At 37.3% G+C, this 21,172-nt stretch overlaps 2 protein-coding genes across 2 annotated transcripts; both read right to left on the reverse strand.

Moving 5' to 3' along the window:
* Positions 1-1,166: 1,166 nt before the first annotated feature.
* Positions 1,167-4,902, reverse strand: rbfa (ribosome binding factor A). The gene is made up of 7 exons (NM_001089485.2): positions 4,634-4,902; positions 4,516-4,546; positions 4,213-4,380; positions 2,132-2,244; positions 1,971-2,055; positions 1,690-1,766; positions 1,167-1,621 (listed from the first exon to the last, which is right to left on the reverse strand). Exons 1-7 carry the CDS (start codon positions 4,648-4,650, stop codon positions 1,255-1,257), a joined length of 858 nt encoding a protein of 285 aa, NP_001082954.2. The 5' UTR covers positions 4,651-4,902; the 3' UTR covers positions 1,167-1,254.
* A 5,674-nt stretch (positions 4,903-10,576) lies between these two features.
* adnp2a (ADNP homeobox 2a) lies at positions 10,577-17,756 on the reverse strand. Its single transcript, NM_001098265.1, is given in 4 exon segments — positions 10,577-13,829; positions 13,972-14,064; positions 17,065-17,182; positions 17,507-17,756. Coding segments are annotated over 3 exon segments (2,889 nt in total). The 5' UTR covers positions 17,173-17,182; positions 17,507-17,756; the 3' UTR covers positions 10,577-11,141.
* Between the last annotated feature and the right edge of the window lie 3,416 nt (positions 17,757-21,172).

Below are 21,172 nucleotides of genomic sequence, written 5' to 3' on the forward strand. Positions count from 1 at the left end.
TAGAAACGTGGACTTTTACTTTCCACTGAGTACATTTTTAGTGCTGTATTGGTACTTTTACTCCACTACTTAATATTTTTCTGTCTATGGGGATTAGAAAAATCAGTCCTGTGATTCCTGTCCAATCAAAGAAGGTAAGTTGCATCATAATAAACTACCTCAAATCGTGGCAATTTATAATTGCAGCAAACTGTTTCGAAGTATTGAACGTGTCCAAAAAAATGTCCCAAATCTATTTGTTTACTGTATGCTGATCGAAATGACCTTAAACACCCAGCAGGCACAAGACGTCAACATGACTTCTGATTGATGTTGTACCCCAACGTTGTAGGGACATTGCATTTTGTTTGGAAATGAAAATCAGGTTGACATCAGAACCCAACGTCAGGCTGGCGGCAATGTCCAACCTAAAATCAACCAAATATTAATGTCTAATGATGTTACAGCTTGACGTTGTGTTGGTTACCACTATGACGTCAATCAGACACAACCTAAAATCAACCAAATATCAACATCATGTGGTGCCGTTATTGGACATCAAACAAAAAAACGTTGTCCTTAGACGCTGGCTAGACGTTGAATTTTGGTCAGCTGACGCTAATCTAATCCATAATTAACATTTTATGATGTTGTGTGCCTGCTGGCCAATAACTAAATGCACTACAGTACGTTACGTTTACACACATCCACAAATTACATGTAAATGCATCAGCTTGTAATACTGTGTAATACTCACTACTCTTGAGTACTTTTGAAAGGTCTACTTTTTACTCATACTTTGAGTAATATTTACAACAGATACTTTTACTCGCTCTACATTTTTGGGCAAGTAATGGTACTTTTACTCGAGTATGTTTTTTTTAGTACTCTTTTCACCACTGTTATTTCCAAAGAGCATGGAAAGCAAACACGGTAATCTTGGATCCCTTTTAGCCAGGGTTTAAAACATCCTTTCTCCTGCAGAACACGAAGTGTATATCAACTTGGTGACTTTTTATTAAAAATGTCCTCATTTTATGTTCTACAATTTTCAAATGATGAGGGAATTTTCGTTTGTTCGTGTTTTAAACTATTTTGATGTAATTTAATTTCAAGTGTTCTGATCATTATAGATAATCTTTCTCTTTATGCAAATTACACAGAAATCATCACTTACACACACCTGGTCACCATATGCACATATATGCGTTCAAACTTTATTATACAGATCACACTTTAAATTATTAGTTCCAATGATTTTTTTCCTCACTAATTTCACCGTCTCCGGTCATCCTCCTCCAATAGCTCTGCGATTTGGCTTTCCTCCAGTCTGTCCTCGTCATTGTCTAGCTCTTCTTTCTCAAGGCTTCTGGACAACAGGAAATCTTTAGGGCTGATATCATCATCCTTCATGCGCTTGGACTTCTGTTTCTTTTTCTCTATGAGTTTCTGCTTTCTAATGTTCGCTAGTGTGTCCAGCTGCTCTTGTGTTAGTCTTCCTGCAGCAGGATTTTCTATGATCGAGTCTCTCGCTCCTTTCTCTCGTTTATAGGCTTCAATCTGTTTGTGCAGAGCGTCGTGATCAACACCGAACAAAACGGGTCGTTTCTTATCACTGGAATCCAGAGGCTGCAATTTGGCCCTTTTGAAGAGCACACAAATTAGACATTTATAATATAAAGTGTAGGTAGTTTTAGTTTTAGTTCTTACTGTTTATCACTGATGGCTGAATGATTTATGTTGTCTTCAGTTGGACCAAAATCTGCTTGCTTGAGGAGGTTTTCAATCTGATATAAATAGATATAAAAATAATATAAACCAGAGTAAAGAAGTAATAAAATAATAAATAATAATAATAATAAGCAGAAAAAAAAATCTAAAAAGAAATAATATATAAAAACTGATGAGTTGGATCAAATAAATTAATCGTTGGTTAGCAGAAAAGATGCATAATTTCCTGTAGAGGTATCAACAATTTGTGATTTGGTTACCTCAGTCACAACAGCATATTGTTTATCTCTGACAAACACCACAGGAGGAACGTTGCCAATGAGTTGGTGAGAGACAAGAAGATGCCTGCATAAATAAGAAGCCAAGTTATGTATATGCTACAATATATTAAAAGTAAAACAGACTACGAAAAAATTCATACCGTATGCGAGGAGCACATTTGTCTAAGGCCTGCTGAGTCTGACGGTCTTGCTCAGCTGATAAACTTGTCTTCCAGTATATTCGACAAGCAGAGAAATCTTTTGTTAGTGAAACCTTAAAATAAGAAAAATAGTTAAAGGAAATACAAAAATAAAAAATAATGAGGAAATTAAGGAGACAGTTCACCCCCAAAAAATAAAAAATCTGTTCTTATTCACACACCCCAAGTTGACTTTTACCTTCTGTGAAATGTCTTATTATTTTAAAAAATCTGAGAAATGTCTGTTTTGTTATACTATATAAAATGAAAGTCACTGGTAACCAAACAGGTTTCCATTATTCAAAATATTTTTGTTTGTTTCAAGAAGAAAATTAAAGGGGGGGTATCGTACTCATTTTGTGTGATCTCGTATCTTGAGCACCTATAGAGTAACACTGCATCCATCTTTTCTCTAAAAAAACGTTTTTTGTTTTTTTTAATACTTATAAAATACAGCTTTCCAATTCACTCTGGAAGTGCCTTAAATGCGACATTACAAAAAAACTATGAACTCTTAACGCTTTGACAAAGAAAATCTACTGGTGTAATCAGTCTAGGCTGGTTCATAAAGCGAACAATCCGAATGTTCAGTTTGTTCCGGATCAGCTTCTAAATTTAAACCTGATTTGTGTTGCTGACATCTGTTTATTAGCAAAACAAAACATTTGTGCTTCGTTTAATACAAGCTGATGTTTATGGAAGATGGCAATGATATGTAATCTGACAATGTGTATTATTCACAACAGATATCTAAAGTCACCACTGCAGTGCATGGGTCTATGCAGTGTCACGTAATAAACCAGACATGTCGCCCAGGAAAAATACAAATGTTATGCGGTCTAAATCAGGGGGTCAGCTAAAGAATTAAAAACTTTTTCAATTAACTATGGCTAAACAAGATAAACTTTCCTTAACAACCCAAACACACTCTTTGCAACCATTCTCCTGCCATCCCTGTGTAGTCCTGCAGTGACTTCCTTATCCTGAATTAAGCTTGTTGATGGGTGCTTGCACATTGTACTATGAAAAATGGCTATATGAGGCCACTTCTCATAGTAGACGTTTATTACGTGTATTAATCTATGATTTGCATGATAATTAGGCTGTATTGTGAAAGCAAGACAGACTACTAAAATCCTATTTTTCTTCTGGGGCTAAAAATCAAACTCTATCTCCTCCTAGATCTTTCGAGCTATGACCACCAAACTCACACCAGACCTCCAAACTGGTCTGACTCTGTGTGCTCTATCTTTTACGATTGATCCAACTTTCGGTTTTCCGAAAAACATCCCAGGACTGTCAAAAAAAAAACCATGGACTTAGCATTGGACCAAACTTTTTGACCTCATAACTCTGCGTCAGACTGTCACAAACTTCTAGCTGGGCTCATTTAACTCAAACTACCTAACTGCTAATAACTGATGAACTTTTAACTTTCTGGCCATGCCCTAGCAACTACTTTTGGGACCCTAAAAACTGTCCCATAGACTTCCATTCAAAAGACTGTCATTGACTTAACATTGGATCAAACTTTGTGAGCTCTTAACTCAGCATCGGACGGTCCTACAGACTAATGGCTGAGCTCAATTAACTTAGTCTAGTAAGCAGCCAATCACTGATGGCCTTTTAATGTTCTAGCCACACCCTAACAACCAGATACTGTACCCTAGCAACTGTCCCATAGACTTCCTTTGCAAGTGACTGTCATTGACTTAACATTGAATCTATCTATCTGTATTTTTCAAACTATTTTAATTATCTACTTTTAATTTATCTATCTATCTATCTATCTATCTATCTATCTATCCTTTTTTTTAAACTGTTTTAAACTAGTTAAACTATTACCAACAGGCTTTCTCAAGCCAGGCTCAAAGTTTGTCTCGACGAACTTTAATAAACTAGTTTAACTCTGTAACACAGTAAATAAATCTGAATGCAGACATTTCCTGATACCCCTTTTTAAATAATAGGCCTTAAAACAGGATTTTAGTGAACTATCCCCTCTTACTGAATGCTAGGAAAGAAGAAGGTTGTGTTCCTACTTTGGAAATTTCCACATTGTAGGCACTGATCTCGGAGTTGAGCTCATAGGAGCTCAGCAGGTCTGTCACTGTCTTGTAGATGATGATGTTTAGAGTCCTCACACGAACACTGTCCTCCACATTTCGTTTTGGGGGCTTCAGAAAGCCATACTGACTGATATCTGTGGTCTGGATGTGTAAAGTGCATAAAAACAGATGTTCATCAGAGTAATTACAGCATTATTGTTAACAAGCCATTACAATATTTCATAAGAAAATATACTGAAGTAGACAGTATTAGTAAATGTTGAAACAAACGCTTACACGTAGAGGAGTATCGTACCAATGTTTCTTCCTATAAAGAACGAGAATAAAGCTCATTAACGTTAGTCTTCCTAATCAAAACTACCGCACCTATATTAACATTTATTAACAGACTTACTTCTTTTTAGCCAGCATCTTCATCAGTTTATTAGCTCCAGAAAGACAGGCTGAGGTGTGAAGGCTTCTTTCTTTATGTATAACAGACCAGGACACGCGCTGGTTAGCTAGTCTGTCGGGTCGCGCTGTCACTGTACACAAAACGCTTGTTGTTGCAGTGGCATGTCGAATAAATGTCTTTTCTTTAACGCAAAAAACTCTCCTGACAGCCAACATGATCACCTCCTACTCACGATATAGACACTCGGAATCGACTAAACTTGCCTGAAAGCAAGGCTGTAAAAGTTGATTTCAGATAAAGTCGATCGCCGGCGCTTTTAGAAACATTTTCATAATATTAGTCATGTCTCAAAACTCTTCAAAATGTAATCATGGTTGTACAACAAACAAAACCAAAACAACATGATTATTGTAGTCAAATCACAATTATTAGGTTTTGCAACGTGGTTAAATGTGGTGTAAACTTACTACACCTTTAGGTAATAAAACATGGTTAACATCGGAGACTTTGTTCAAGAAGCCTATCAGTCAAACTCAAACTGCTTTCTTTCACTGGTACAGTATTTGTAAGGCCTAAATACATTTGCATAATTGATATGCTGTTTTAATAATTAAGATAATATCCGTTTTAAAACTAATGAAATTAGTGAAATAAAAGTCTTAATTAAAGGCTTAACTAAGTTTATTAGGCAAGTCAGGTTAATTAAACAAGTCATTGTCTAATGATGGTTTATTCTGTGTAGGGCCAGACAGAATCTGTGGACAATTTTTAACATTTCTGCACAGAATTGTGTAAAAAATCTGCAGATTTGTGCAGAATTATTTAGGAGTATCACAACTAAAACCTTAATATATAAAATAAAAAGTAATACCTTTTTAACTTTTATTCAATGTTTACAATGCAAATCCAATTAGATCCTATTAATCTGGTAAACAAAGCAAGTCTTTCGTATAATATATCTACTAAAAGACAGAAAATCTAACTTTACAAACTGTATTGTAAATAATTCATAATTAGTAAATAATATTACTGTAAAAAAAAATAAAAACTGAATAAAAATCAATGTAGACACATTTACACATATAAATGAACAGAATCAATGATGGGCTAAAAATCTGCGGAATTCTGCGCGCACAGATTCAAACAGAAAACCAAAACAAAAGTAAAAATGTGAACATAGGACAATCTCCTTTCAGATACACCTCATCTTTATTAGACAAAGTCAAGATTGACCTGGGACCAATTTACCAATGTTAGATTTAGAAAAAAAAAGTCTAATTGAAATGTATAGAAAAATGCAATATGATTAAATATTATGACAACTTGTTATTCTTTTATATATATTTAACTTGACATTAACTATTTTTTTCTCCCCACTCAATGGTCATTTTTACAAGACAAAGTTTTGTTGTTGGAAACTGTATTTTATATACTTAAATTTGACTTTTGCATGCTAAAAGTACTTGAGTAGGAGACATTTTACTTGACTTGGGTCATTAAAATAACTCTGACTACCAATATAGGTAGCCCATACCTGCTATATTCAACCTAAAACCTACAGTTGTTTGACATAAAACCAAAACAATGCTCATTCTTGTCTTAGGACATTTTTATTAAGCAGATTTTTAAATAACAGTAAGTTCATGACATGTAAAATATATAGTATATTCTGCTGGTTTTAAACATACAGAATAATAATACAGTTATGTAACAACCATAACATTACCATTATGTCTTAGGACCTCTTTGATTAACTTTTCATTACCTACACCACATGTTGACTAATGAAGGTACATTTATAACAACTATTAATTTGTTAGACCACTTTATTGTCAAACCATGTTGCATACAAATGCATTCAACAGACTTATATGACAGTGTATTGCTGTAGAGGACACATAAAACTCGAGACAGGTGTTCAGATAGAGTATAGTTTATTTTGTTTGACCTACAAACTCATCTAAACAAGATAAACTTTCAGAAAACAGCACGGAAACATTATAATGTGCACGCTCATAAATATAGCCTGCGGTTGTCTTCAATAGTCCTTCTTTGCTCAACAACTTTGCTGAAAAACAAAGCAAAACATTACAACAGTCAGACACATAGGTAAAACATTACAGTTACCATGGTTTCCATTTTAATCTATAGTAAACTAAAGTTTGACACTATAGTTTAAAATAGACGATGAGTGGGCCCCGCTGCTCCCACCCACCATGACCCTTGGAGCGGGGTCCCTCTACCGGCCTCCCGTGTTTCCCTGAGGGTCTTCAGGGCTTGTATTGTTCCCTGCCTATACAAACTGCCTCGCTCCAGGGAGTGCACGAGCTAACCGGGCGCCAGTCCGTGCCAGTGTTCACTGGAATGTTGCTCGGCGGCACATTTCGAGTAACAAACACGTAATATTTTTCGCAATATTGCGTTTATGTACGCAAACCGCAAAGAGGTGGAGGGGGGGGGGGGGTCCGAACTAACCAGCCCCCACGGCCAAAGGGTCCAGAATTTGTCCTTTTAATTATTTTAAGTAATTTAATATTATATACTATATTTATTATATTTTTAATTTAATACATTTATATTCAATATATATTCCTGTCACGTCTGTGTTTTTGAGGCTGTTTGCTCACTTCATTCGTTTTATTCTGATCAGATATCCGATCGCTCAAACCACTTCAGAAGGTGGTCTGGATTCCAGATGAAAGGTCTAATATTTTTTTAGACATAATTAATATAAACAAAATAAATTATGACCTGGAAAAAATCTGACCTGCGCCTAAAACACCTGTAGGTGCGCTTTTACAGCCAAAATTCAATTAAAAACATGTTTACTATAAGCATTAAACATGTGCTCTAACCTTTCAGGCCTGTAGCCAGGGGGGTTCAGAAGACCCACCCTCATTGACAAAGGACCAGAATTTGTCCCATACATTTGCTCATTTGTCCTATTTTGACTGCTATGTCATCATAAATAATGAAAATAATCCATCAAAAAGGCTTTAAGACCAAACGGAATCCACTGTCGGCTGTTGCTTCGGTGGGACTGAAGTCTTCTGTCACTACTGTATTGTTTTTAAACAGAGAAAACATTTTACAGGGAACTTTTATTCTAAATCTTGGACCTTATTTCTGAAAAAAAAATGAGCAATAAAAAGGTGTGAAGCACCGGAAGCAGACCATGTTACATTAATTTGAATATATTGTGGCTATTGTTGATATCCAGGAATTTGTATACTTTTTTTTACCAAAGAGGCTAGAAAAATTCTAAGGAAATCATTATTATCATTTTATTATTATTATTATTGTTTTAGTTTTTTTTGTGACTAAGGATAGTACAATGTGCTTGCCAGTTTGTTTTTTGTCTAAAAAATGATAGTGGCTTACAGTTTTTTTTTAAAACTTTAACAGACTGCCATTATTCCTAATGATATATTATCTAACAAATTTGTATTTTAAAAAATATTCTTGTTTTAATTTTTTTATTGCAATTTATTATTAGGAAATATTTTATTACATCAAAAAGTGTGGTTATAATGACATCTGACTAGCTAATCCAGCAAATGCATTATAAAATGCATTATTTAAATCTCATAGTTAAATAGAAACTGAGGCATATACTATACTGACAAAAAGATAGGACTGAGTTGGTGTATTTCTCTGAAAAAGTCATAATCATATTTTTTATACAAGGAATGGCACCTTACTCTTACTAAATATTTACAGGTTTACAGAATCTTTTTTTTACCTTTAGAATACACTTGTTGAACTCCTCACTATTTTCATAGTATGTTCTAATTGCTTTTAAACATTAATTATATTCGTCACATCTATAAAAAAAATGTAATAAAATTTTTATGAAGTATATTGTCAAACATGCTGCAGTGGTTGTTTGATTTAGCATTTACGTCCTTGTAAAAACAGTACATTTTCTATTTCTATGCTGGCAGCTACCTCTTCGCAACTCTCACATGGTCGTCCACTAAAGCTATGCAGGGCTGTGCCTGGTCAGTACCTGGATGGGAGACCACATGTGAAGGCTAGGTTGCTGCTGGAAGTGGTGTTAGTGAGACCAGCAGGGGTTGCTCAACCTGCGGTCTGTGTGGGTCCTAATGCCCCAGTTTATTGATGGGAACTCTATACTGCTCAGTGAGCGCCGTCTAAACAGGCATTATATGAGGCGTTAAACCAATGTCCTGACTCTCTGTGGTCATTAAAAAAAAACCCAAGGATGTCCTTTGAAAAAGAGTAGGGGTTTAACCCTGGCATCCTGAACAAAATTTAACCACTTGACTCTGTCCATCATGGCCTCCTAACCATCCCTATTTCATATCTGGCTTTATCACTCTTGCTGCGTCCCAATCTGCATACTATCCATCCTAAATAGTGTTTGAAAATAGAATTAGTATGTCCCAAACCATAGTATGTTGAAAAGAGTATGCCAGAGGTTCCTGGATGGTTTGCTATTTCCGATAAAAAATTTAAGGCTGCGTCCGAAACCTTATACTTCCATACTATACACTACATTAAAATCAGTATGTAAGCCAAGTAGTATGTCCGAATTCATAGAATTCGGAAATCAGTATTTGAGAAGTACCCGGATGACTTACTACTTCTGGCGAGATTCTAAAGTGCGCATCCCATGCACGCTGCGCTATCCCATGATGCCCTGCGAGCAAATTCATGAATGGGAGTGAAGCGACGCAACTGACGCAGGTGGGTTAAGTGACCATGACAAAATGTTGGATGTAGTACGTCCGAATTCTATTCATTCATTTTCTTGTCGGCTTAGTCCCTTTATTAATCCGGGGTCACCACAGCGGAATGAACCGCCAACTTATCCAGCAAGTTTACGAAGCGGATGCCCTTCTCTGGGAAACATCCACACACACACACACTCATACACTACGGACAATTTAGCCTACCCAATTCACCTGTACCACATGTCTTTGGACTGTGGGGGAAACCGGAGCACCCGGAGGAAACCCACGCGAACGCAGGGAGAACATGCAAACTCCACACAGAAACACCAACTGAGCCGAGGCTCAAACCACCGACCCAGCAACCCTCTTGCTGTGAGGCGACAGCACTATCTACTGCGCCACTGCTTTGCCCCGTCCGAATTCCATTCCACTTGTTTTAAACCTGTTTGAGTGTTAAATTCAAGAGTACATTTTAAAGGATGTCGTAATCTGGTAGCCTTTGACTTCAATATATACAGTTTAAGTCAGAATTATTTTCCCCCTCTTTATTTTTTCCTCAATTTATGTTTGACGGAGAAAAATATTTTTCCTAACACATTTCTAAACATAATAGCTTTAATAACTCATTGCTAATAACTGATTTCTTTTCTCTTTGCTATGATGACAGTAAATAATATTGGACTAGATATTTTTCAAGACACGTCTATACAGCTTAAAGTGACATAGGCTTAACTAGGTTCATTAATTTAATTAGGCGGAGTAGGGTAATTAATCAAGTTATTGTACAACCATGTTTTTTTTTTCTGTAGACTATCGACAAAATATATAGCTTAAAAGGTCTAACAATTTTGACCCTAAAATGGTTTTAAAAAATGCTTTTATTCTAGCTGAAATAAAAAAAATATATTATCAGACATACTGTGAAAATGTCCTCGCTCTGTTAAACATCATTTGGGAAATAAAAAATAAATAAATTCAAGGGGTGCTAATAATTCTGACTTCAACTGTATATCATTTTTCTGCTATAAAACAGAAATAGAAAATTAGATAAAAAATTCAACCTTTAAATCTTTTTTTTGGTGCTGTGATGAATCGTCTGAATATGCTTAAAGGTTGAAATAACATTCACTGTATTCTGAAGTGCCCATCAAAATATCTTCCTGTTCAACATCGTTATATACCTACCGCAGGCATATCAAAACACAACCAGTTTTATCTCTAGTAAACCACACATCTGTAATATTTAGTCACGTTTATTCCAACAGCCAAATACAACTGCAAACTTTAAATAAGACGGAGGCACTTGTTTTTTTTCCACATGTCTGAAATTAATACAGTGTATATTACATAGGGGGAAAATTAACATGAAAACAACAAAGTGTCCCTTTTACAGGGACACAGTGATACAGCTATGAAATGCTGCATAATCCGCAAGTTAGTAATAATAGTTAGTTAACCAAGTCTTCATTCTCTGTACAGTACTCATAAAATGTTAAATGCAGTACTTTATCACTACTGATGTCCTCAAATTTAAATTACAGGTGTTTTAAACAAGGATGACTATAAAAGATAGGAAACCCGAGTGTTGTTTTTTTCCTTGCAATAGAGATATATAATAAAAAACTTTTAATGTCATCATCATATGAACTATATACAACGAAATTACAAAACTGTAAAGTCTTTGCTGTAGGTTCCTCTTTTTACATACTCCAATGCCCAGAGGCAAACCACCTTATAAGTGTGAATCAAGTATTTTTAAATAAACATTTCGCAACATGCTGCATACAAACATAATTAATCTAAAAACACCATTAGCCATTTGTACAGAGCGCATCTTCCATTTCATCCACTTCTTCTTGTTTAACAGTCACCTCTTGGATGATGAAGCTATGATCAATTTCACACACTTCCTCCTCTTTTTTAATAGTTACTGGTACCTCCGGGATGAAGAGGGGATGTTGTGTCGTTGCATCCACTTGTTCTGTTTTAACAGTCACCCCTGGAACAAGGCTGCTGAGGTTTACCTCGTTTTGGTCTTTTCTTTTAACAGGCTTTACCTCAGGAATGAAGAGATTGTGCTTGAGTTTGTTCACTTCAATCATTTTGAACCCGAGACGTACGCAAACCCTCTTTTTCTGAATCGCTTTCAAGCACTTAGTGAGCTTGCTGTTGAAGTGCGCCTTCACGTCCGCCTTGTTTATCCACAAACGGGAAGCGAGCAGTTCGATTTCTGTCTTTGTCACGTATGGCTTTCTGTGGAAGTACTGTGAAAGGAAGTCTTTTCTGTCCTCAAACGACGTCCTCTCCATTCCCATTGGTTCCAAGACCAGTGTAACTGGGGTTTCGGGGACTGGAGTTCCTGTCTTGGAAGCCTTTGTGTTCCTTCTTCTGTTCCTCGGCGTGACAGCTTCTTTCTTTGGCTTGGGAAATTCAGGTGCCCCCTGGAAGGTCACTTCTGAAGCAGGCATCTGAACAGAGCTGCATACATCACCGTCGTGAGATTCAGATGTATCAGGATTCAGTTTCCTCTCTGCTTCCTTGATGGCTTTAGGAGCACAACGACACCGTTGCACGTGAATGGAGATGGTTTTAGGTGTTGATTTTTCAGTATACACCCCAAAACAATATATACATTTGTATGCAGGTGTTTTTAGTATTGCATGGATGGTGGGAACGATATGGTGTTTCGTTTGAAGATGCAGCTCGTAGTCTTCAGGGTTCTGGAGCTTTACTTGACAAAACGGACAGGCGTTTGGTGCCGACTTCAACATAGTTGTGTATTCTGCCTTATCTGGATACATTTTTATGTAAATCTTGTCTTTAGTGCTGGTGACCAGTGCAAGGTTAAGCTCTCGGTTGTCAAGCAGATCTTTAGGCACATCCGTGTTCAGATTAAAAGTGCTGAATATGAGGTTGCCCTCATCATCACAGTCAAGACTAAACTGTTCCTTTATGTAAAGTCGGTTGTCTTTGACTTTCAGACTGTGCTCTTTCTTGCTGTGCTCCATTATCTGCTTGAAGGAGTAGAACATCTGAGGGCAGAACAGACACTTCAAGCCGTGCAACAAATGCTGGAAAATACCCTGCTCTGTCAGTAAAATCTTGCACCTCAGGCACTTGACAGTTTGATTATCATGTTTTTTCAAAAACGGCGCCTGCACAGCAAGTTCATTTGGTCTGGAATTTTTATTCATCGCCCTCTGAACTGGAGGCATAAGCCCTGGGGTTACCACTGCTGAATTTGGAGGCTGGCTAATCTGGTTTTGCGCTAATACCATTTGAGGGGGTCCGCCATGGACGGGAACAGTCACTTGAACGGGTGCTAGAGTGTAGGTCGGGACACCGTTGACTTTGTTGCCTGTGGGAATGAGACGCACAGACTGCGAGGTGATGAGGGGAGCTCTTGGAACCGACTGGTTCAGCTGAAGACCTTGAGTAACAAGAAATGGTGAACGTACACCCATTTCGCCAGGGAGGTTGACCTGGACGCCAGGAGGAAGAAGAACCTGCGGTCCTTGCTGGGGCGGTGGTAGCCTGGGCACAGTCATAGTGAGGGGTAACGTCTTGGGTGTGTTCTGCGGCATGTTTGGCATTACCATATTGAGGGGTTTGACTACTGGAGAGGTAGGCAGAACTTGGGACATCCCGCCAGGGGACTGTGGATGCGGAGCATTCTGAAGCGCAGCCACAGTCGTGCCTGAAAGCAGAGCTTGAGTTTGTGGAGACAGAAACATCTGGCCTGCACCAGGAGAGCAAAACAGAGCAGCCGCGTTGCTTGGGCCGGCCAGAAGAACTGTGCCATTTCCATTAGTTTGTTGAGTCTGTTGTGGAATATAGTTCGGTCTTGCAAACAGCGTGACCGGCTGCATCGATTTAGGTGCAAGGTTCAGCAGATTCTGTAGCCCAACCATTTGGTTCATGCATTCTTTTTCAATTATACAAGGCATTATCTGCCAGTGTAGTTCCTTGTGCTTCTCTGAACTCAAGATATGGTACAGTAAATGTTCAATGGTCTCTGCTGGAAGTTTGCACAGTTTGCAGTGATATTTGACAGGTGTGCCATCACGTATCTGCGGACCAGCCATTGGTGCACTTTCCGACCCAAGGCCAAAGTAGCGATCCAGCAACGTAGCAAAGTGGTTTACCAGGACGTGCTTCTTCATCACATACAATAAAGAGTCATGATAACCACAGGTCGCGCAAGTGTATCTGTCGTCAGCGGCATCAGCAGAAACTGTAACTGATATGGTTTTCGGTGTGTGGGCCAAAGTGTGGCTAGGGTGGCTCTGATGGGCTCTTGATGGCAGCATGTGGAAAAACTGAATGTGTTGTTCTGTGACTTTTGGAGAGCTGACAAATGGGCAGTAGGGGCACATTAACAAACAGGCCCCATCCAGATTTTTCCAGTGACAGCGATGGATGTGGCTTCTGAATGTGGGCACCGACCGGCTGGAGTACCAACACAGACTGCAGCACAGACTTTGGCTTCGGTATGGATACTGAGAAAGGAAGGCAACATCATAATTAATATGGGCTTGAATTACGTTTATTAATAATGCGTACAGTGGAAAACTGTAAAGCATAAAGAGGTGCCAAATGCATTTAAAAACAGACACAAATTTACAATATGTACATAATCACCTTTTTTTTCTTTTTGCCAACATGACCGTCAGTGAAATCATCCCATTCTGTGTTGTCAAAGCTTGCATCCCCAGCATCAAAACATTTATATGTCTGAGGGATATAAAGGAAAAATCATCAGCAGAAATAATAATATCAGAGTAAAAATAAAAAATAATAATTATGTGTAAAAAGACAACACAACAAAATCACGTTTAATGCTTTACACCACAACATTATAAATAAAAGACATCCATAGATTGAATAAACATTTTTGCCATCATCTACAAAAAAAGTTGGAAATGAAAATGTATAATTGAATATTCAATATTGATTGATATTGATAAATGTTAAAAAAAATAGTTACTTAAATATCAGGATAGGTAATATAGTGGGTGTGTCCTCATGATTATATGCTGTGTTTAATATCATTAAAATATAACATTCTGCTTAAACTCCAACATAGGGATTTCCCATAGGGATTTTAAGTTCTCATTAAAATTTTAAATCTTTGTGGATTATCAATAAAATATAATATTTTGCTTAAACTTATAAAAATAATATAAACAGCCTTATTAACAGTGACTGTTCCGGACATGTTTTTAATCACGAGGACTTTAAGAAGTTTTCGTTAAAACATTTTAATCCATAAATCAAAACAAAACCCGAAAAAGTGAGTTAAGACTTATTTACACATCATTATAAACATTAATTGGATGCAAAATATTTAACAATTCATAAAAAAAATTAGAGGTCAAGGCAGTGTTGGACAATGTAGGTTTTAAAATATACCAGACCTTAGAAAATATACAATATACTGTAAGAGATTGTACTGATAAGTTTTTCTCACTTGGCAACCTATTTTATAGTGCATCCAGAAAGTATTCATAGTGCTTCACCTTTACCACATTTTTTTGTTACAGCCTTAATCCAAAATGGATTAAATTAATTTATTTCTTTAAAATTCTACACGCAACACCCGATAATGACAAAGTGAAGAAAAAAAAGATTTTCTGACTGAAAATAAAAAACCTGAAAAATCACATGTGCATAAGTATTCAAAGCCTTTGCTCAATACTCTGTTGATGCACCGTTGGCAGCAATCACAGCCTTAAGTCTTTTTGAATATGATGCCACAAGCTTGGCACACCTGTCTTTGGGAATTTTTGCCCATTCCTCTTTGCAGTACCTCCTAAGCTCTATCAGGTTGGATGGGAAGCAACAGTGTACAGCAGATTTTCAGATCTCTCCAGAGATGTTTAATATGATTTAGGTCTGGGCTCTGGCTGGGCCACTCAAGGACATTCACTGAGTTGTTGTGAAACCACTCCATTGATATTTTGGCGGTGTGCTTTGGGGTGTTGTCTTGCTGGAAGATGAACCGTCACCCCAGTCTGAGGTCAAGAGGGATCACTGTAGGGATGTTATTAGCCGGCCAGCTCTAGTAAGAGTCCTGGTAGTTCCAAACATTTTCCACTTACGGATGATGGAGGCCACTGTGCTCACTGGAACTTTCAGAGCAGCAGAAAATTTTCTTTAACCTTCCCCAGCCGTGTGCCTCAAGACAATCCTTTCTCAGAGGTCTACAGACAATTCCTTTCTTTTCATGCTTGGTTTGCGCTTTGACATGCACTGTCAACCCTGAGACCTTATATAGACAGGTGTATGCCTTTTCAAAACTATGTCCAATCAACTGAATTTACCACATGCACACTTCAATTAGGCTGCTGAAACATCTCAAGATTGATCAGTGGAAACAGAATGCAGCTGAGCTCAATTTAGAGCTTCACAAGAAAGGCTGTGTATACCTACGTACATGTGATTTTTCAGGTTTTTTATTTGTAATAAATTCGCAACAATTTCAAAAATCTTTTTCACATTGTTATTATGGGGTATTGTGTGTAGATTTTGAGGAAATAATGGAAATAAATTCATTTTGAAAAAGGCTGTAATATAAAAAAATGTGGATAAAGTGAAGCGTTATGAATACTTTCCGGATGCACTGTAGTTCACATAAAGGTGGACTCTTCAATTATCTTAGAAGAGTAGAACCTTCCCCTTTAATTTTTTTTATTATTTTATTTATTTATTTTCCCTATTACATATAAGAGTGAAATATGTTACTTCATGTTATTATTTTTTTGTATTTTATTTTAATATTATTCATATATTTTTAACAGATTCTCAGTGTATATGTGTGCAATAAGTTTTGTTTGTTGTGCAAAAAAAAAAGAAGACAAAAAAGGAAAAAGATATTTGAACTGCATGTTTCATATCTAAAATGTTCAATAAAAACACTTTTAGGTAAAAAAAAAGTTGATTGTTTATCAGATCCTCTAGTATTTTCCTAGTTCAATAGTTCTTGCATAAAAAAATTACTTTTTACAAGACTATGTAGTTTCAAAACACAAGAATTGAATTAATGCCGCAAGTTATAAGCAGGCCCACACGGATTCTGTGCGATTTTTTTTAGCCCATGATTGAGTCTATGTATTTTTCTTGTGTTTTTAAATTTATAAATTATAAATTTATATTTATTCAGTTTTTAAATTAATTTCACTAATTTTATTGTGATTTAATAATAGTAATATTAAAATGTCCATGTGATTTATTTACAATCAGTTTGAAAAGTAATATTTTCTCTCTTTTAGTAGATATGAGACTTGGTTTGTTTACCAAATGAGTGGATCTAATTGGATTTGCATTGTAAACATTAATTAAAAGTTACAAAACGTATTATTTTTTATTTAATAAATTAAGTTATTTGTTATGATATTCCCAAAATCATTTCGCATAAATCCGCAGACTAAGCAGAAATAGCAAAAAAATGTCCGCAGATTCTGTCTGGCCCTAGTTATAAGAAGAGACAATCACATAATAAGAAATTTTAGGCAGCAAATCTATATTAAAATTAAGTCCTTACTAAACGCTGGAGGGGCTGATTTGTAATTAAATTTTCAGTATTTAATAACAATATTTTCAAGTATTCTTTGATAACAACTAAAATTATTTGGTGAAAGCACAAAGACAGTAAAGAACCAAAACAAGAAGACAGTAAAACGTCATCAGGAAAATCTGCCAGCCAATCAGAAGATCAGATCTACAGTACTCTACCTCCAGCATATCCTGGCACTGCTGCATCCCGATGTCACACAAAATACTTTTGACCCGTTTCCTCGGTCGTCTGAGTTTTGTAAGGTTCTTCACTGGAATCTGATACATTTTGCTCAACCTGTAATCAAAATTAAATATAAAACGAAGTGTTTGTTTCCGTCATATGAATAAACACAAAACCACAAATTCAGCCTCAAATGCGAGTGAACAGATTAAAGCGACTTCTGAAATAAACTGAGGCCTAGCTATAACATAGTTATAATAAACACAGCTAGTTGTAACTATGTACCTAGCAAGCCAAATTTCAGATCAGAAACCACTACTGTTATTAAAACAACTCGTGTCTTTAAAGTTGTTTGTAACTTAAAGAGACGCCAGGACATGTCATTGATAAACTGAAGGGTGTGAATGATTATGAGGCGTATCCTGAATCAGTGTCTACCTTCAGTGTTCTGGCACAGATGAGTGGATAAATGTCTGCGCGCGTCCGTTTTCTTCCGGCGTCACTAGTAAGGCGCGCGCTCCTGAAGCGTCTACTTCATCGTCCGGAGCGTCCAGGTAGCGCTCGACCCGCCTTTCCCGATGGACTGACGATGGTCTGCTGAAATACGAACCGAGCGCAGGATTGCCCACTTTTGATGAAATCTCACTGAAACATCAGCCCACTCCTGCTGAAAAAACATGGCGTACAGGAAGACGGGAAGTGACGTTTTCTGATTTACATACTGCACAGTGCACTTCCACCAATGGGAGAGAAGTGGGCTGGTCTTGTGAAGTTGATCAATGTGATGGTCATTGGTTTTTTGGAATAAGTCATAAAGCAGGGCTGTGGTTTTCCCCTGGGGATGATGGTGGTGACACACCTGTGGATCTTCACCTTTGGGGATGCTGCTGGTATGGGAAGGTGGATTGATTGATGGGTGGAGGTTTGATAGTATGTGAAGGGACTGTTATTATGAGTAGTGTATTATCTGATGGACTTTAGGAGCTCTTTTACATCAGCACAGCATGTTGGTTAAATTTGCTCTGAGGAAAAGTTTGGATGGTTGCTCACGGCTCAAGAGGCCCACTGAATGGATGCTGCAGAGACCCAGGTAAATATTCCAAAGAACAGAGTTGGTCAAGCTAAACTGTCAGTTAGGAAAACTTATAGAATGGATATATAGAGAAAGATTGGGACATTATTGTTGCCTTAAATTTTCATTTAAATGGTGCAAGAATGAAGCTTTATGTATGCCATGTGAAGTGGAGATGGTATTGTTAAATTGGTTATGTTTGGTGATCGCATAGATATTTTGTAATGGTTGCATTTTGCTCTCTGAGGTCTTAACGTTAATTAAAGTCTTTTAGTGTAAAGGGGTTTTCTCATTCTCTCAACTGTTTTGAAAGTTTGATGAAAGTTTACTGAAGATGCTTTTCTTTTTGGAGTAAGGTACAGTCAAAAGCAAAGGGTCAACTGCTGTTTAACTTTTTGAGTGGTCAAGTTAACTATATATATGAGCGGGAAGAATAAAAAGGACAATTGACCTGATCAGAAAGTTATGTGTTTGTTTAAAGCTGGGGTGTCTACATTTTTTTGTATGAAGGGCCAAAAACCGAATATCACTGATAGCCGTGGGCTCAAGATAAATATAGTAAACTGTATTACATTAAAGGTCATTCATTCATGCATTCATTCATTCATTTATTCATTTTCTATTTAGCTTTGTCCATTTATTAATCTGGGGCAGCCACAGCGGAATGAACCACTAACTTATCCAGCATATGTTTTATGCAGCGGATGCTCTTCCATCTGCAACCCATTACTGGGAAACATCCATACACTCTCATTCAAACACACTATGGACAATTTAGCTAACCCAATTCACCTATACCACATGACTTTGTGGTATAGGAGACCGGAAACTCATGCAAACATGGGGAGAACTTGCAAACTCCACACAGAAATGCCAACTGACCCAGCCGAGGCTCGAACCAGCGACCTTCTTAATGTGAGGCAATCGTGCTACCCCACTGCGCCACCGTGACGGCCTACATTAAAGTTGCCATGGGTAATTTCCCTATTTATTTCATAATATTATAAAAATAGAAAACATTACTTGAAACCGTATGAACTAATGCACTTTAAAATAAATAAACAATCCCATTTATAACACAGTGGAGTTCAATGCTGAATACACTAGTCAAGCAGAATCTGCCTTTGACTTGATTTGCTCACCAAAGTCTCTGCATTGCCAGGTGACAATGTGTACATTTAAACAAATTTGATTTAATTGACATGTTTTACAATCATTTAATGTAAACATTTAACTTCAGTTAGCTTTTAACAATAAAACAAACAAACAAAGGGCTTTATTAAATTTGAATTGACAATCTCAAAACCATTCCCATCATTCTCCCTCTCTTCTCAGATGGGATGGCGGTCCAAATCAAAGGTTTCCATGGGCCAACTTTGGCCCACGAGCCCTAGATTGGGCACGTCTGGTTTAAAGCTCAAGTTTAGAATTGTCTTTGATTGTATTAGCTGATTAATGATGTCATGAACATTTTCTGTGATGTGAAGGAAGGGGGTTTTGTTTTTATCACTGGCTCGGAAGTGTTTAAAGGGATAGTTTACCCAAAAATGGAACATTTATTCACCCTCAAGTGGGTACAAACATTTATGAGTTTGTTTTTTTCTGTCGAACACTAAAGAATATATTTTGAAGAATGTTAGAAGCCTGTGACCACTGACACCCATAGTAGGAAATGCAAATACTGTGGAGACTCAAAGAAAGAAAGAAGAAACAGGTTTGAGACCATTTGAGGGTGAGTAAATTATGACAGAATTGACATATTTGGGTGAACTATCTCTTTAATGGTTGTCACAGTGGCACAGTGGGTAGCACGAACACCTCATAGCAAGAAGGTTGCTGGTTTGAGTCACGGCTTGATCAGTTGGCATTTATGAGTGGAGTTTTTATGTTCACCACTTTCGCGTGAGTTTCTTCTGAGTGCTCCGTTTCCCACAAGTCCAAAGACATGCGCTATAGGTGAAATGAATAAACTAAATTGTTTGTAGTGTATGCATGTATGACTGTATGGGTGTTTCCCAGTGTTGGGTTGCGGCTAGAAGGGCATCCTCTGCGTAAAACGTATATGCTAGATAAGTTAGTGGTTCATTCCACTGTGGCGACCCCTGATTGATAAAGAGACTAAGCCGAAAGGAAAATGAATGACTGAATATCCCTTTAATGTAAAGTATGGTCAAAGTGCTTTCGCTGTATTTCCTTATGCAAATATCCAAACATCAAGCTACAATTACTTCAGGTAAAAAATGTAAAAGTTTACATATAAATGAACAACAACTGAACTACATTTAGTGAGCTTGTGCTTAAAAGGTCTGTCAATAGGATCGGAAAATTACCTTTGAAATATGTTGCTTTTTCTGAGCCCATTAGTACATTTTTGTTCGTGAAGTTTATTCATAAACAAATTTCGAGAGGATCACGTGCTTATGATTGTTCGCAGCTGTTCCAACTTTAGCTAATGACTGATTATCCTATCAGACGATCCTTAACTCACTATAAATAACCAGACTTTTCTCATCTCAATATCTTCGTCTCGAAGAAACCCCTCCCCACCTAACCCTACTTTCCCTCCTTTCAAACGGGCGTCACGGTGGCCAGCGATTAGCGCTGTTGCCTCACAGCAAGAATGCCCCAAGAATGGAATGGTTTAATTCCTTTCCAAACCAGACAGCATTTCTGTGCGGAGTTTGCTCGTTCTCCCCGTGGTCATGTGGGTTTTCCCCGGGTCCTCCGGTTTCCTCCCACAGTTCAAAAACAAGCACTCTAAACAATTAATCAAAATACATTAGCTAACCTCTGAGTACACCTTCCAGTATACATATCTGACACTTAGCTACAACAAGCAAGAAGGGGAGTCATCGAGATCTACCTGAGCTCAAACTCCCCTCTCGCCTTGCAACGGGAGGGAGCCCAGGGCTCGAGGATCTTATAAGCTCAGGGCTCTTTCCCGGGACAGCACGCCAAACTAGCTTTACTATCAATCATCAGCTAAGTGTGAACTCTTGAATTGTTTATTCATAAAAAGCTTCATAATCAAC

The sequence above is a fragment of the Danio rerio genome, chromosome 16 (assembly GCF_049306965.1).
Source record: "Danio rerio strain Tuebingen ecotype United States chromosome 16, GRCz12tu, whole genome shotgun sequence".
Taxonomy (NCBI): Eukaryota; Metazoa; Chordata; class Actinopteri; order Cypriniformes; family Danionidae; genus Danio; species Danio rerio.

Bases quoted from the DNA above. Each gene is read 5' to 3' on its own strand.
- rbfa (NM_001089485.2), bottom strand. The intron at 2,056-2,131 runs GTATGAATTTTT...TTATTTATGCAG, and splicing joins AAATGTGCTCCTCGCATACG to GCATCTTCTTGTCTCTCACC. The intron at 1,767-1,970 runs GTAACCAAATCA...TATTTATATCAG, and splicing joins AATATGCTGTTGTGACTGAG to ATTGAAAACCTCCTCAAGCA.